Source organism: Nomascus leucogenys, chromosome 1a, assembly GCF_006542625.1.
Source record: "Nomascus leucogenys isolate Asia chromosome 1a, Asia_NLE_v1, whole genome shotgun sequence".
In the NCBI taxonomy this organism is placed as follows: Eukaryota; Metazoa; Chordata; class Mammalia; order Primates; family Hylobatidae; genus Nomascus; species Nomascus leucogenys.
This window is the reverse complement of record NC_044381.1, coordinates 24,108,925-24,122,500: the sequence shown is the minus strand read 5'-3', so window position 1 is coordinate 24,122,500 and position 13,576 is coordinate 24,108,925. Positions and strand designations below refer to the sequence as shown.

General features: G+C 37.2%; 1 protein-coding gene across 3 annotated transcripts in view; it reads right to left on the bottom strand.

Annotated features, from left to right (window-relative positions):
- The window catches only part of SVEP1 (sushi, von Willebrand factor type A, EGF and pentraxin domain containing 1), a 231,939-nt gene that overhangs the window by 118,591 nt on the left and 99,772 nt on the right, over nt 1-13,576 (bottom strand). For all 3 annotated transcript variants that reach the window (XM_030822826.1, XM_030822920.1, XM_030822868.1), the window contains exons 9-13: nt 10,314-10,443; nt 4,276-4,383; nt 3,053-3,184; nt 1,948-2,142; nt 348-469 (exon numbers count right to left, since the gene is read on the bottom strand). In XM_030822826.1, coding sequence (XP_030678686.1) covers nt 348-469; nt 1,948-2,142; nt 3,053-3,184; nt 4,276-4,383; nt 10,314-10,443 — 687 coding nt within the window. The remainder of the gene's footprint in view (nt 1-347; nt 470-1,947; nt 2,143-3,052; nt 3,185-4,275; nt 4,384-10,313; nt 10,444-13,576) is intronic.

Genomic DNA, 13,576 nt, shown 5'->3' with positions numbered 1-13,576 from the left:
ACAATTATCTTTTAAGTGTCCAATTATCTTATCATAAACAAAATACTACCTACAATATTAGGCAATTTTTGTCAGATTTTAAATAATAAAGGCATTCTCAAACCATCCAGACCTTAAGCTTCTCTGACTTCCTAAGGATGTTTTTAAAGATTCAAAAAGGTTTTAATGCATATTTACTTCTAAGTCATTCTAGAAGTTCAAAGTCTATGAATAATTTTAAATATTAGGTACATGTCTGGATCACAAAGAAGAGGGAAATAGGATGAGAAATTGCAGTTGTAAATGACTCAGAAAGGCTATGAAGGCCTTACAAAAGGACGCACAATAAATGACTACTATTGATGTACCATTTTTCCCAGGGTCGTCTCAAATGCTTCAGAAAACTTCTTCATCAGATCTGTGTCATCACAACGAGCTGCTTTGTAGAACATCTCAAAGGACTTGAACCCGTGGTTTGCAAAACGTTTTTCTAGAAAATGTTGGACAAAACAGCTTCAGTTGGTTAGTGTTTTTAAAACAAAGATTTGACTTTCTATGAAATAATTAAAACTTAATGTTTTAATTCTAACATAATTTGTGGGATTGTTATAAAAACAAGAGATGACAGTTAAGGAGAGTTTCTAGGCATTAACTGATCATAATAAACCATGCACCAAGCAGCACTGGACTCAGTTATCCAGTGAAGAGTTTGCTTTTGATATATTATTATTTATCTTCCATTCATACAAAAAAGTGAGTAGTTAAGGGAAGAAGATATATAAAAATTGTTTTCATTATATTCCTAGGAATTTTTGAAAAATCCTGGCTGGCTCAAAGTTGTTATATCTTATATAGCAAACATATTATAATTTAAAAAAATAGGCATTGAAACTTTTCTAAATATTATTTTTGTGCAATCATATTCCTTGAAAGTGTAATTGTCATAAAGACAAATTTCTCCCTGGATCAAAAGCTTGCATGGTAGACTTTGCAAAATGCCCCTGAAGAATTCAGCGACAGTCTCCTACTAGCATCACACCGTCTCAATCTGTGAAAGAGGTGAATGGTATCGTTTCTATTTACTACTGCAGTTTGGGGGGAAAATAGCTCTGTTAAGGGGGTTTCATATTTTTTTCCAAGACACTGGTATTTAAATTCCATCTATGGTAGTGGATCAAAGATTCACTTCAGAGAATATTTATTTACACTAAATGAATACATTAGGCTATTTTTATAACAATGTATATTTAAGATTATAGAATAGTTTAAAATCTAAATCAAATATGAAGAGACTATGACTGATGTATTTTATTCCATCATGTATGTTAGATTTTATTTTAAAGTAGCTCTTCTGCAGACTATGAGAGTTTTTTCTCTATTTTTTTGTGCAACAAGGTCTCATTCTGTCACCCAAGCTGAAGTACAGTGACGTGATCAAAGTTCCCTGCAGTCTGGAACTCCAGGGCTCAAGCGATTTTCCCACCTTTGCCTCCTGAATAGCTGGGACCACAGGAGCACACCACCAGGCCCAACTAATTTTTTTTTTTTAATTTTTTTGTAGAGATGGTAGGCTGGTCTCGAACTCTCGGGCTCAAGTGATCCACCCGCCTCAGCCTTCCAAAGTGCTGGGATTACAGGTATACGTCACCATGCCTGGCCACTGTGAGACTTGAAATTCATGTTTACAGGTTCAGAATTACACATTGTCAAGTCTCCAGATATTTCTGATAAATAACGAGAGGGCTCAGATGGTTCTGCCTTAAACTGAATCTTGTCCTACAGCAATACGATCTATAATAAGACTCTAGTGGCTAATATTTTAAATCCAGGAAAGAGTACTTCTCTTATTCACAAGCATTTCAAATTCATGGCACCATTTTCCACTAATTCCTATCATCAGGCATTTTCCTCTTTAACACTTAGAAAGGTACACACATTAAAGAAGTCTAGAATAAAATTAAAACTTACTGGCACAGTCTGGCCATTCAGTGGTATATGTTGGTTTCCAGACGCCATCTTCATAAGCACAATAATACTTGTCAGTAGACCCTTCTGTGAAATCATAGCCCTCCAAGCAAGTTAATGTACAGTTGACTCCAGTATTATCTGGAGAGCATATAAAATCCCCATTTATAGGTGTGAATGGAATTTCACAGGGAGAACCTGCGTAAAAAATAATTGTATTATTCGTATATAGTAGTACAAGAAGTATAAATTAAATTCCAGGAGCTTAAGTGGAATTTTGAAAAGGACTCCTCCTGTCTTTTACTATTTCTAGAAAAGATTTTACCATATGTCTTTAGTGCAGGAGAAGGACAACACCTGCTTTTTGGTTCCTAGATTGACATACATTGAAAAGCTGTACCTACGTGTAATTAGAGGTTGTGCACATTTTTATTAAAAAGTTAAAGTACTTCTGACTTGGAGTTATTATTATTATTTTGAGACAGAGTCTTGCTCTGTTGCCCAGGCTCGAGTGCAGTGGTGCTATCTCAACTCACTGCAGCCTCTGCCTCCCGGGTTCAAGCAATTCTTGTGCCTTGACCTTCTGAGTAGCTGGGACCACAGTCACATGCCACCATGCCTGGCTAATTTTTTTATTTTTAGTAGAGACAGGGTTTCATTACATTGGCCAGGCTGGTCTCAAACTCCTGATCTCAAGTGATCCACCCGCCTCGGCCTCCCAAAACACTGGGATTACAGGCGTGAGTCACCACCCCCTGCCCTTATTTTTGACATTCCTTTAATAAAAACAAAAACTGGATAACATTGTGCAGCAAATATATTTTCAGAATCTGTCTTCTCAAACATTTAAAATAGGATTATGTCAATAATACATTGTAACCTTAGAGAAAATGTTAACGAAATGTTAACCAAAGACTATTCTGGGAGAAAACATTTTTATCTATCACAAGGTCAAGGAATGACAATGGAAAACCTAAATAAAACCTGTCAGTCTTCTAACTATAAAAATCTAATGCTCGTAGCCTATTTTCTTTCATAAAACAGAGCACTATAGCAATGACATGTATCAAATGTCAACTAGAATTCTGGGGGCTTATGAAGACAATACCTTTTATGACAATATGGATATCACATGTCCTGTTATTGCCCGAGGGGTCAGTGGCTGTATACTGTACTATAGTCTCCCCTTGAGGGAAAAGGTCTCCTTGTGTATGACTTCTGGTAATGACCAATTCAGCCCCTGGAAAGGAAAGAAGGCAGCTAATTTTTGGGTTGTATTCACATTATTTTTTTTTTGAAACAGTCTTACTCTGTTGCCCAGGCTGGAGTGCAATGGCATGATCTCGGCTCACTGCAACCTCCAGCTCCCAGGCTCAAGCGATTCTCCTGCTTCAGTCTCCCAAGTAGCTGGGATTACAGGCACTCGCCACCACACCCAGCTAATTTTTGTATTTTTAGTAGAGATGGGGTTTCACCATGTTGGCCAGGCTGATCTTGAACTCCTGACCTCAGATTATCTGCCCACCTTGGCCTCCCAAAGTGCTGGGATTACAGGCGTGAGTCACCGTGCCCAGCCTGTAGTCACTTTGTTAGTCTCTTATTTAATTCGAAGTTTCATGTCCTACTTATGCAAATCAGTTGGGCATTCCGTGTTGCTTTGCCCACTAGTAGAAAATAAAAGATTTAATTTTATGCAGTAACACAGAAATAGTAGATTCAACAACCCCATTAAATTAAGGCTTTCTTTGATAAACAACTGATTTTCTCAAAGTCCTTTGAGATGTCCTACAAAGCAACAAGGCAATAGGTAAGTCTGCTACGACACTGGGACTTAAATTAAGAAATTACTTAATTTGCATTTTTTGTTGTTTTCTGGGTTTTACTGAAACCTTTAAATAAACTTCAGTTGTATTTGCTTAGTTTTTTTCTACTTTCTTATGACCTTTTTTGAATACTTGTCAAGTATTTAAGAACTGAGTCTGAATATATAGATGTGCAGTAGAGATGCCGATAAAAGGCATGCTTTATGCCTCTAGAACGACATAAGCTTGGAGACTAAAGAAATTCATTAGAACCCTGCTAGGTACAACACCTAGTGCAGGTTCAACAAATGCCCATGAAATACTGAATTAGGAAAACTCTCATGGATAGGTAAGATTGATAATGTTAAATTATAATTATTCTGGCATTAAAACATGTTAACTTATATAATTATTCATTCTTCCTAGACAGTTGTTATTTGCTTTTTCTCCTTTATCCCATTAGAAAGCTTTCTAAAGTAAAAAAGAATTCAGTGCTACTATGCTGAGGACAAAGTCCTTGTCATCTCACCTGAGTTGTCTGAGAACTGAGGCTCATCCCAGCTTGCGGCATGCACCTTCTCTGAGACCTGGATGGGAGGTGGAGATCTGCACCAGTCTATGACAGGTGGTTCTACATCTAAAGAACGTGAAATCAGACAAAGAAGTCACAACTGATATTCACAAACAATGAGGAGGTTTTCAAAACAGAACTGAAGTCGGCTTGTGCTAGCAGACAGCCTTGAGCTTGCAAGAAACAAGGCTGACCCTGTGGCTCCTTTGCTATCTTTTCCCTGATCCCCAACATCAAAGGAAAGAGCTGCTTTTGCTATACTTCCCCCATCTGTTGAAGAAAAAAATGCCACCTTTCTAAAATCACCTTGGGCACAAGTGTATGAAAGGCAATTCCTGATGCGGTGACCATTTAAATTGTGGGTTCTGTCCACGGTTGTTGAGCTGACCCAACTGGAAGGGAAGAGAACCATTCCAGACAAGCTGAAGGAATGAAATGACCACACCTGTCCTTCCCATGATGTTCCTCTTATCTGAAGGGTCAAGACAAGGGCTAATAGATGGCTAAATAGAAGGACCATGGGCCAGAGATCTGAGTCATGTTGCAGAATAAGCAAGATGTTAGTGTGCGTGGGCTATTGCTGGGAGGCTAGGAGGTTATGTCCAGAGGTGGAACATTGGAGCTAAAGATTTCTAAGGTTGACAAATTTTAGATGAAGACAAATTAAAGGGTGGGAACCTGGAAGTGAGGAAAGGAGAGAGAGGATGAAAGCCACAGTAGAAGTTAAAGCACTGGGAGTCTGTGTTGCTGAGCACTGGAATTCTGGCTGAAGCATGGATGTGAGGTGGGGTGAGTGAGCCAGGTTTCAAAGCCATGATTGAACATGGTGGAGTTTTTAGGATGTCAGTAAAGAACAATAAAGTGGGTATGTAATCTAGGCAATACCATTCAGGACATAGGCATGGGCAAAGATTTTATGACGAAAATATCAAAAGCAATTGCAACAAAAGCAAAAATTGACAAATGGGATCTAATTAAACTAAAGAGCTTCTGCACAGCAAAAGAAACTATTAACAGAGTGAACAGACAACCTACAGAATGGGAGAACATTTTTGCCATCTATCCATCTGACAAAGGTCTAATATCCAGAATCTACAAGGAACTTAAATTTACAAGAAAAAAAACATTAAAAAGTGGGCAAAGGACATGAACAGACACTTTTCAAAAGAAGATATTTATGCAGCCAACAAACATATGAAAAAAAGCTCAATATCACTGATCATTAGAGAAATGCAAATCAAAACCACATTGAGATAGCATCTCACGTCAGTCAGAATGGTGATTATTAAAAAGTCAAGAAACAACAGATGCTAACGAGGCTGTGAAGAAATAGGACTGCTTTTACACTGTTGGTGGGAATGTAAATTAGTTCAACGATTGTGGATGACAATGTGGTGATTCCTCAAAGACCTAGAACCAGAAATACCATTTGACCCAGCAATCCCATTCCTGGGTATATGCCCAAAGGAATATAAATCATTCTATTACAAAGATACATGCACGTATATGTTCATTGCAGCATTATTCACAATAGTAAAGACATGGAATCAACCCAAATGCCCACCAATGATAAACTGGATAAAGAAATTGTGGTACATACACACCATGGAATACTATGCAGTCATAAAGAGGAACAAGATCAGGTCTTTTGCAGGAACATGGATGGAGCTGGAAGTCATTATCCTCAGCAAACTAACGCAGGAAGAAAACCAAACACCGTATGTTCTCACTTATAAGTGGGAGTTGAACAATGAGAACACATGGAAACAGGGAGGGGAACAACACACACTGTGGCCTTTCAGGGGTTGGGGGAGAAGGGGAGCATCAGGATAAACAGCTAATGCATGCAGGGCTCCATACCTAGGTGATGGGTTGATAGGTGCGGCAAACCAACACGGCACACATTTACCTATGTAACAAATTTGCACATCCTGCACTTGTATCCTGGAACTTAAAATTAAATTAAAAAGAGGGTGTATAGGAAGTAATTTTAATTAATTATACATTTTATACATCTGAAGTGTTCTTATTACATGCCTTTGAGGTTTGAGGGAGATAGCAAAAACATTATTTTTCTAATTTTGTAGGTGAGGAATATTAGACGAGGCAAACTTAAGAAACTTGCTTGAGGTCAGTAAGCTATTAAATTGTAGCCACAAGCATTAAGACCAAGTATTCCTATCCAAGATATATGCAAATACATACTCTGAAATTAACTGAACTGCACCTGTGAGAATATATGGATTCCCATTTTAAGCTAAGTCTCACGAACATATGTTCAATTTTTGTCTTTTCCTCATGTTTGTTATTTCATTAGTGCAGACCTTAGGTTTATTACTTTACTACACTGTAAACTCTGTAGACCAGTGATGCAGTCTCTTTTGTTCATGTTTAGATCTCCACTAGATAGCACAGCATCTGGCCTATAACAGGTGCTGAAAACAAGTTGCCGAATAAAGGATAAAGCAATGCTCATAGCAGGTCAGCGTACTTTGAGAATGCTGAATCAAATCAATTCATAGCTAAATTTACAAATCCAGCAGTATTTACTATTTTGCCAAAAGAAACGACAATTGAATATTCAAAGATTTTCTGGGCGTATCTGATTTTATTCAGACAGTTTCAAGTTAAATCACAGGTGCAAGAGGGCAGTAAGGCTCAGTCAATTACTGTCAAAAGAATTGGAGGTGCCAGCAGATGGACTATGTCCAAAGGAGAGGGACAGCCTACTTCAAAGCAAGTGAGACAGCACTCTGTGGCAGCCAAGGAGAAGCATTCCTGGCTTGACTCTCATTTATCAGGGTGACACCAACACGCTGAAGAAAATAAGAAAAATGTAAGCTTTGGTGTATTTTCTTTCTCTCTCTGTCTCTCTGTCTCTTTCTGTCTCTCTCACTCCCTACATCCCTCTCTGCTTCTGCTTCCCTCTTCCCCTGCTTCATCTTCCTTCTCCTTCCTTGTCTTTCTCTTTCTCTCTCTCTCATTTTTTTTTTTTTTTTTTAAAGATGGAGTCTCTCTCTGTCGCCCAGGCTGGAGTGCAGTGGCATGACCTCGGCTTACTGCAACCTCCGTCTCCCGCGTTAAAGCAATTCTCCTGCTTCATTCTCCTGAATAGCTGAGAATACAGGCATGCGCCACCACACCCAGCTAATTTTTGTATTTTTAGTAGAGACAGGGTTTTAATATGTTGGCCAGGCTGGTCTCGAGCTCCTGACCTCAGGTGATTCATCTGCCTCGGCCTCCCAATGTGCTGGGATTACAGGTGTGAGCCACCACGCCTGGACCTTCTCTCTCTCTCTCTCTTTTTGAGACGGAGTTTTGCTCTTGTTGCCCAGGCTGGATTGCAATGGTGCGATCTCAGCTCACCACAACCTCTGCCTCCTAGCTTTAAGCAATTCTCCTGCCTCAGTCTCCTGAGTAGCTGGGATTACAGGCATGTGCCACCACACCTGGCTAATTTTGTATTTTTAGTAGAGATGGGGTTTCTCCACATTGGTCAGGCTGGTCTGGAACTCTCCATCTCAGGTGATCCACCTGCCTCGGCCTCCCAAAGTGCTAGTATTACAGGGTGAGTCACCATGCCTGGCCATCTCTCTTTTATAATTTGGGAATTCAGTTAAAGTCTAGTAGTCACTCGAGTACACATTTCACATTTCACTACGCTGACTCTTCATTATGAAAAATTAAAACTTGGCAAACTCTTGAACCACATTTCCAAGTCTAAAATGACTGTGTCAGATTTTTGAGAATCCAAAATATTTTTCATGCAAATGGTAAGGCTCATGTTTAAAACAACAGTGAAAAAGGAATTTTTAAAAACGAAGCATTGTGAAATAGTCTGATTTTTACTGGATTTCTTTCATCTACTTTTACCAAAACCTGTAATGTATAGGGTAAGGAACCAGTTTAATATATGTTAGTTATTTCAATAAGTTATGTAACATTTTTAAAACAAAATGAATTTAACAGAGTGAATTTTAAAATAAACATAAGAAAAATAGACCTGAGATAAATGTTGCAAAATGTCAGTATGTTGTCATCTAGCTTTCACACAGAGCTTAAAGTATGGCAGGCACTAGATCAAGTGGTTTATATATTATCACAAATTAAAAATCTCACAACGAGGTAATACATTCATTACTTTTATTTTTGGATAAAGAAATTGAGGTATAGAGCAGCAACTGGTCCCCTTGACTTTAAGTGGTAGAGATGAACCTGAACCCAAGCAGCTTGGGTTCACAGCCCATGCTCTTGTCCACTACAGATTGCTATGTAGCCAACCTCTCCATGTATTTTGTTTTGGTAATGAGCAGAAGACCAGTTGAGAGATGATACAGTAAACCTGCCTCAAAAGATTTCAAAGGACTGATCTGCAGTGGTGGTTCTGAGGATGGAGAGAATGGGACAAACTTCAGAGATATCAAGTAGGTGAAACCAACAGCACCTGATACCTTCTTGGATATTGGTGAGAGGGCAAGGAGTCAAGCATGATTCCAATGTTTTCTCTTGGTAGCTAGGTGGTTGGTTATGTCCTTTTCTGAGCTGGGAAATAATTTAGATTTGGGTGAGTTTGAAATGCCTGTGAGACATTAACATGGGGAAAGTCCGGGAGGCTTTCAGAGTCCAGTTTGGATTCCAGAAAAGAGATTCGTACAGGAAATAGGAATATGGGAGTTGTCAGTTAACAAGATCACTCAGGAAAACTACAGAAAGAGAAAGAGAAGGCCAGGGCTGAAACTCTAGAGATGATCAACATTTGAGAATTAGCCTGAGGAAGAGAAGCCTACAAAAGAGATAAAGAAGGTTAGGTAAAACTAATGGAGGAAAAAAAAAAGACGGGAAAGACTAACATCAAAGAAGCTAAGGGAAGGAAAAAGTTTTGGTAAGAAGTGTGTGGTTAATAATGTAAAATGTAACTGGGTGTGGTGGCTCACACCTATAATCCCAGCATTTTGGGAGGCCAAGGTGAGAGGATCACTTGAGGCCAGGTGTTTGAGACCAGTCTGGGAACACAGTGAGACCTCATCTCTACAAAAAAAAAAAAAAAAAAAAAAAAAAAAAAAAAAAAGAAATTAGCTGGGTGTGGTGGCACATGCCTGTAGTCCCAGCTATTTGGAAGGCTAAGGCAGGAGGATTGCTTGAACCTAGGAATTTGAGGCTGCAGTGAGCTATGATTGTGGTACAGCATTCACTCCAGTCTGGAGGACACAGTGAGACCCTGTCTCTGAAAAAAATTAAATCAATGTAAAATATGAGGAAAGATTATGTAAAATTAGGACCAGAAAGTGTGCAGAGTAACACCAGAGATCATTGGTGACTTTGATGACAGTAGTTTATATGAGTGAAGGGGATAGAAGCCAGATTTGGGTGACTCAGAATAAATGGCAATTAAGCAGAAAGACATGGCAAGCATTGGGAACTTTCATGTGGGCTCATATGGGAAGAATCAAAGAGAAGTGGTGACAGTTAAAGGGTATGTAGGTTTCAAACAGGGAGTGCTTTGAGCAAGTTTCAATGCCAGTTGGAAGAATCAGTGACAAGGGAGCTGTTGATCATAAAGGAGAAGTGGTCTCTGGGGTTCTGGATTGCTTTCACAAACCAGCCCAAATGATTCAATGAAGACTTACTGTATTAGTCTGTTCTCATGCTGCTAATAAAGACATTCCCAAGACTGAGTAATTTATAAAGGAAAGAGGTTTAATGGACTCACAGTTCCACATGGCTGGGGAGGCCTCACAATCATGGCAGAAAGCAAAGAAGGAGCAAAGCCACGTCTTACATGGTGGCAGGCAAGAGAGCACATGCAGGGGAACTCCCCCTTATAAAACCATCAGATCTTGTGAGACTTATTCACTATCATGAGGACAGCATGGGAAAGACCCACCTCTATGATTCAATTACCTCCCACTGGGTCCTTCCCATGACACATGGGAATTATGGGAGCCACAATTCAAGATGACATTTGGATGGGGAAACAACCAAACTATATCACTTACCAATAACCTTGATATGGAAAATGCAGCTGGCCTGGTTGCCGGATAGGTCAGTTGCCGTGTATACAATAGCAACATCCCCAATTGGGAAAAGGTAAGGTGGGGTGAAAGCTGGATGAACGTGGATTGACACCTTTTGGAGATACAAAAATATTTTGAAAGTTAATGTCAAATGTGCGTTTATTCTTTTCTGATTTATATATTATTAGTAATGTTAACAATGATACAATATTTCACATAGAGGAAAGGAAAAAGGCACAGCTTTCCAGCATATTTCATTCCAGATTATTCTATTTACATAATTGGCACACATACGAAATGTTACTCCTTGTTTTTTAAACATAATACCTTAAAACATCTTTTATGCTCTTATGTAGTCTTTAAAACTTAAGATGACTCTTAAATGTTTCCATAATGTTCTGTAGAATAAATATAATGTAAGAAAAACCTGTTGAAGGACATTAGTTTGACCCAAACATTTCCATTGTAAACAGTTTTGAACAGACAATTTAAACATATTTTTTCTTCTTCTTTTCTTTATTGATGCATAATAGCTGTACATAGTTTCAAGGTACATGTAATAATTTCACACATTCATATAATTTATAAAGATCAAATCAGTGTACCTCAGATATCCATCACCTTAAACATTTATCTTTTCTTTACGCTGGAACCTTTAAAATTCTTCTCTTCTAGCTATTTTGGAAAATACGATCGATTATTGTAAACTATGGTCACCCTACTGATCTATGTAAGACAAGGTCTTATGACTTCTATCAAAACATATATTCCTACCCATTAATTCTCTTTTCTTACCTCTCCCTCCCCCACCTTTCATGGCCTCTGATAACAACCAGTCTACTCTCTATCTTAATGAGATCCACTTTTTTTTTTAGCTCTCACCTGAGATATTTGTCTTTCTGTGCTTGGCTTATTTTGCTTATTTATTATTCCCTTGTAATAGAGTTCCATGAACAGAATTATTAAACCCAACCATTAGCATTTTATTAGTAGATAATATAAAACTTATTTCCAAATGCATGGTAACAATTCATATTCTCACTGTCAACCACATTTTCTGATCTATATTAAATATCATCAATTTTTGGTAAGTCAAAAATCTGGCACCAGGTCATTGTTTTAATGAACTGTTTCTTAATGCCATATGCTAAGATTAAATTCTCAAGTTTGCATGTATTATATTTTTTACTTCTTGAATTGGATGTTTATTTTCTTCATCCATTGAAAATTGATAAATTACCTTTTCATTGTAGTTTTAAAAATATTTCAAATAAGATTAGAAAGCTATTCATGAAATGATTTGATAAGTATCCAAATATATTTGATGGTAGTTTTTTTTAATGATTTAAACCATAATTTGGAAATATATTTTCTGTGTGGTATGATTTGAGAGTATAACTTTACATCTTAAAAACCACTCACCGATTCCCCTTTATGATATTTTAAAATCCATCTATTATGAAATAGTACTGCATATTCTGTTTATTTTTATTTTATTAAATATTTTGATTTCCGATAGACCCAGTTGTTTCTTATTATTCTCTTCAATACTTTAATCTAGGTATTCTTCTACTTTCCATTACAGAATCACTTTTCATGCTCAAAAATATATTAACAGTACCTTTGAAATACATTTATTCTATAAATATTTTGCTTTTTTTTCTTTCAGAAAAACTAGAATGAAACATTTTGTTTTTTAATCTACAAATACGGCATGTATTTCCATTTGATTTCATTATTTCACCTGCCAATGTTTTATATTTTCCTTTAAGGTGCCATTTACCCTTCTTTTTAAATAGAAACCTAAATATTTTACATTTTATCTTGCATTGTAAGTAGAATCCCTTTTTAACCTATTTTAGTAACCTATTACTATATATAGCATTACATATTTTATAGAATGGTGTGTGTGTGTGTGTGTGTGTGTGTGTGTGTGTGTGTGTGAATTTATCTGTATCTTGGTAGTCAAATAGTTATTTTGCTCCAGGAAATTAAATCAGGGATACAAAGAGTAAGTTTAAAAGTCTCATTCAGGACACAGAGGAAAACTTAGAGTACAAATCATGGAATATATAATAGACATACAGAACAAAAAATTAGAGATATAACTTACGAATCATCAGTGTTCCTAAAATAAAACAGAATGAATGGAATAGGAAAAATGTTCTAAAATATAGAAGACAACTTTGATTTGAAGAAAGTTATGACTGTACATAAAAAGGACTCTTGATGTACCAAAGTTGATAAAGAATAATCATCACTTAAACAAATCCCAGGTAACTTAATGTACAATAAAAAATTCCCACAGCATTCAGGAAGAAAAAAAAGCAGATTATCTAAAAAAAGATAATAATCAGCCTATATTATTTCTCTTAGTCATTAAATGCTAGTCTGGAAATAAAAGACGTTCTTGTACATGCAAAGGCTTAATAAATATACCACCTGTATATACTTTTTCTGAATGAGATGTATCCCAACAAATCCTTCATAAGAGAGAAAAGTCATGGTGTGAACTGTCAGCAAACACCAAAACTATGTAAACACATACTCAGTGTGAAAAATTGTGGTTGTTAAGATTCAAGTGTTATCAAAGATTTTTGAAGGAAATATACATAATGTAAAAAAACTATATTAATTAATCTATAATAAATTAGAGTAAGAATCCTAGATTATATCAACAAACTATAAGTGGCTGAAAAGTTAAACTGATAATTTACTCATTTTACTTGGGTGAAATGCAATAGATACTCTTATTTTTTTGCCACAGATAATCGGGTAATGAAAGGCTCATGCATGTTTTTAAAACTTTATTAAAAAGACTATATTCCTTCCATATATAATTGTAGCTACAGTCACAAAGCTGAAGAGTATAAAGGTTAAGTAATCGCATATTCTAAAGAGAGCTCCTAAGAATGGAAAAATTGCCAGGAGGCTGACACAGCAGTGGCTGGATATATGTATTTCATATATATGTGAAATAGGAGAATTCACTTGGGTAGAGTGTTGGGACATTTCCCCTGTCTTCTCCATGGGGCAAGGAATGGGGAGGAATACTGCCTTAAACCAAGTGGCTGGGCTTCAGACAACCACTCATAGAACATTGGCAGGGGGCAGCGGGTGCCTACAGAAAAGGGAGACCAGCATCCCATTCCCAGGCTGGATGCTTGCTGGGCAGTAGAAACCCATAGATTCACCCCAATGTGAGGAGTGCTAGGTGAGACTGACACCCATGCCTGGGAGTTTAG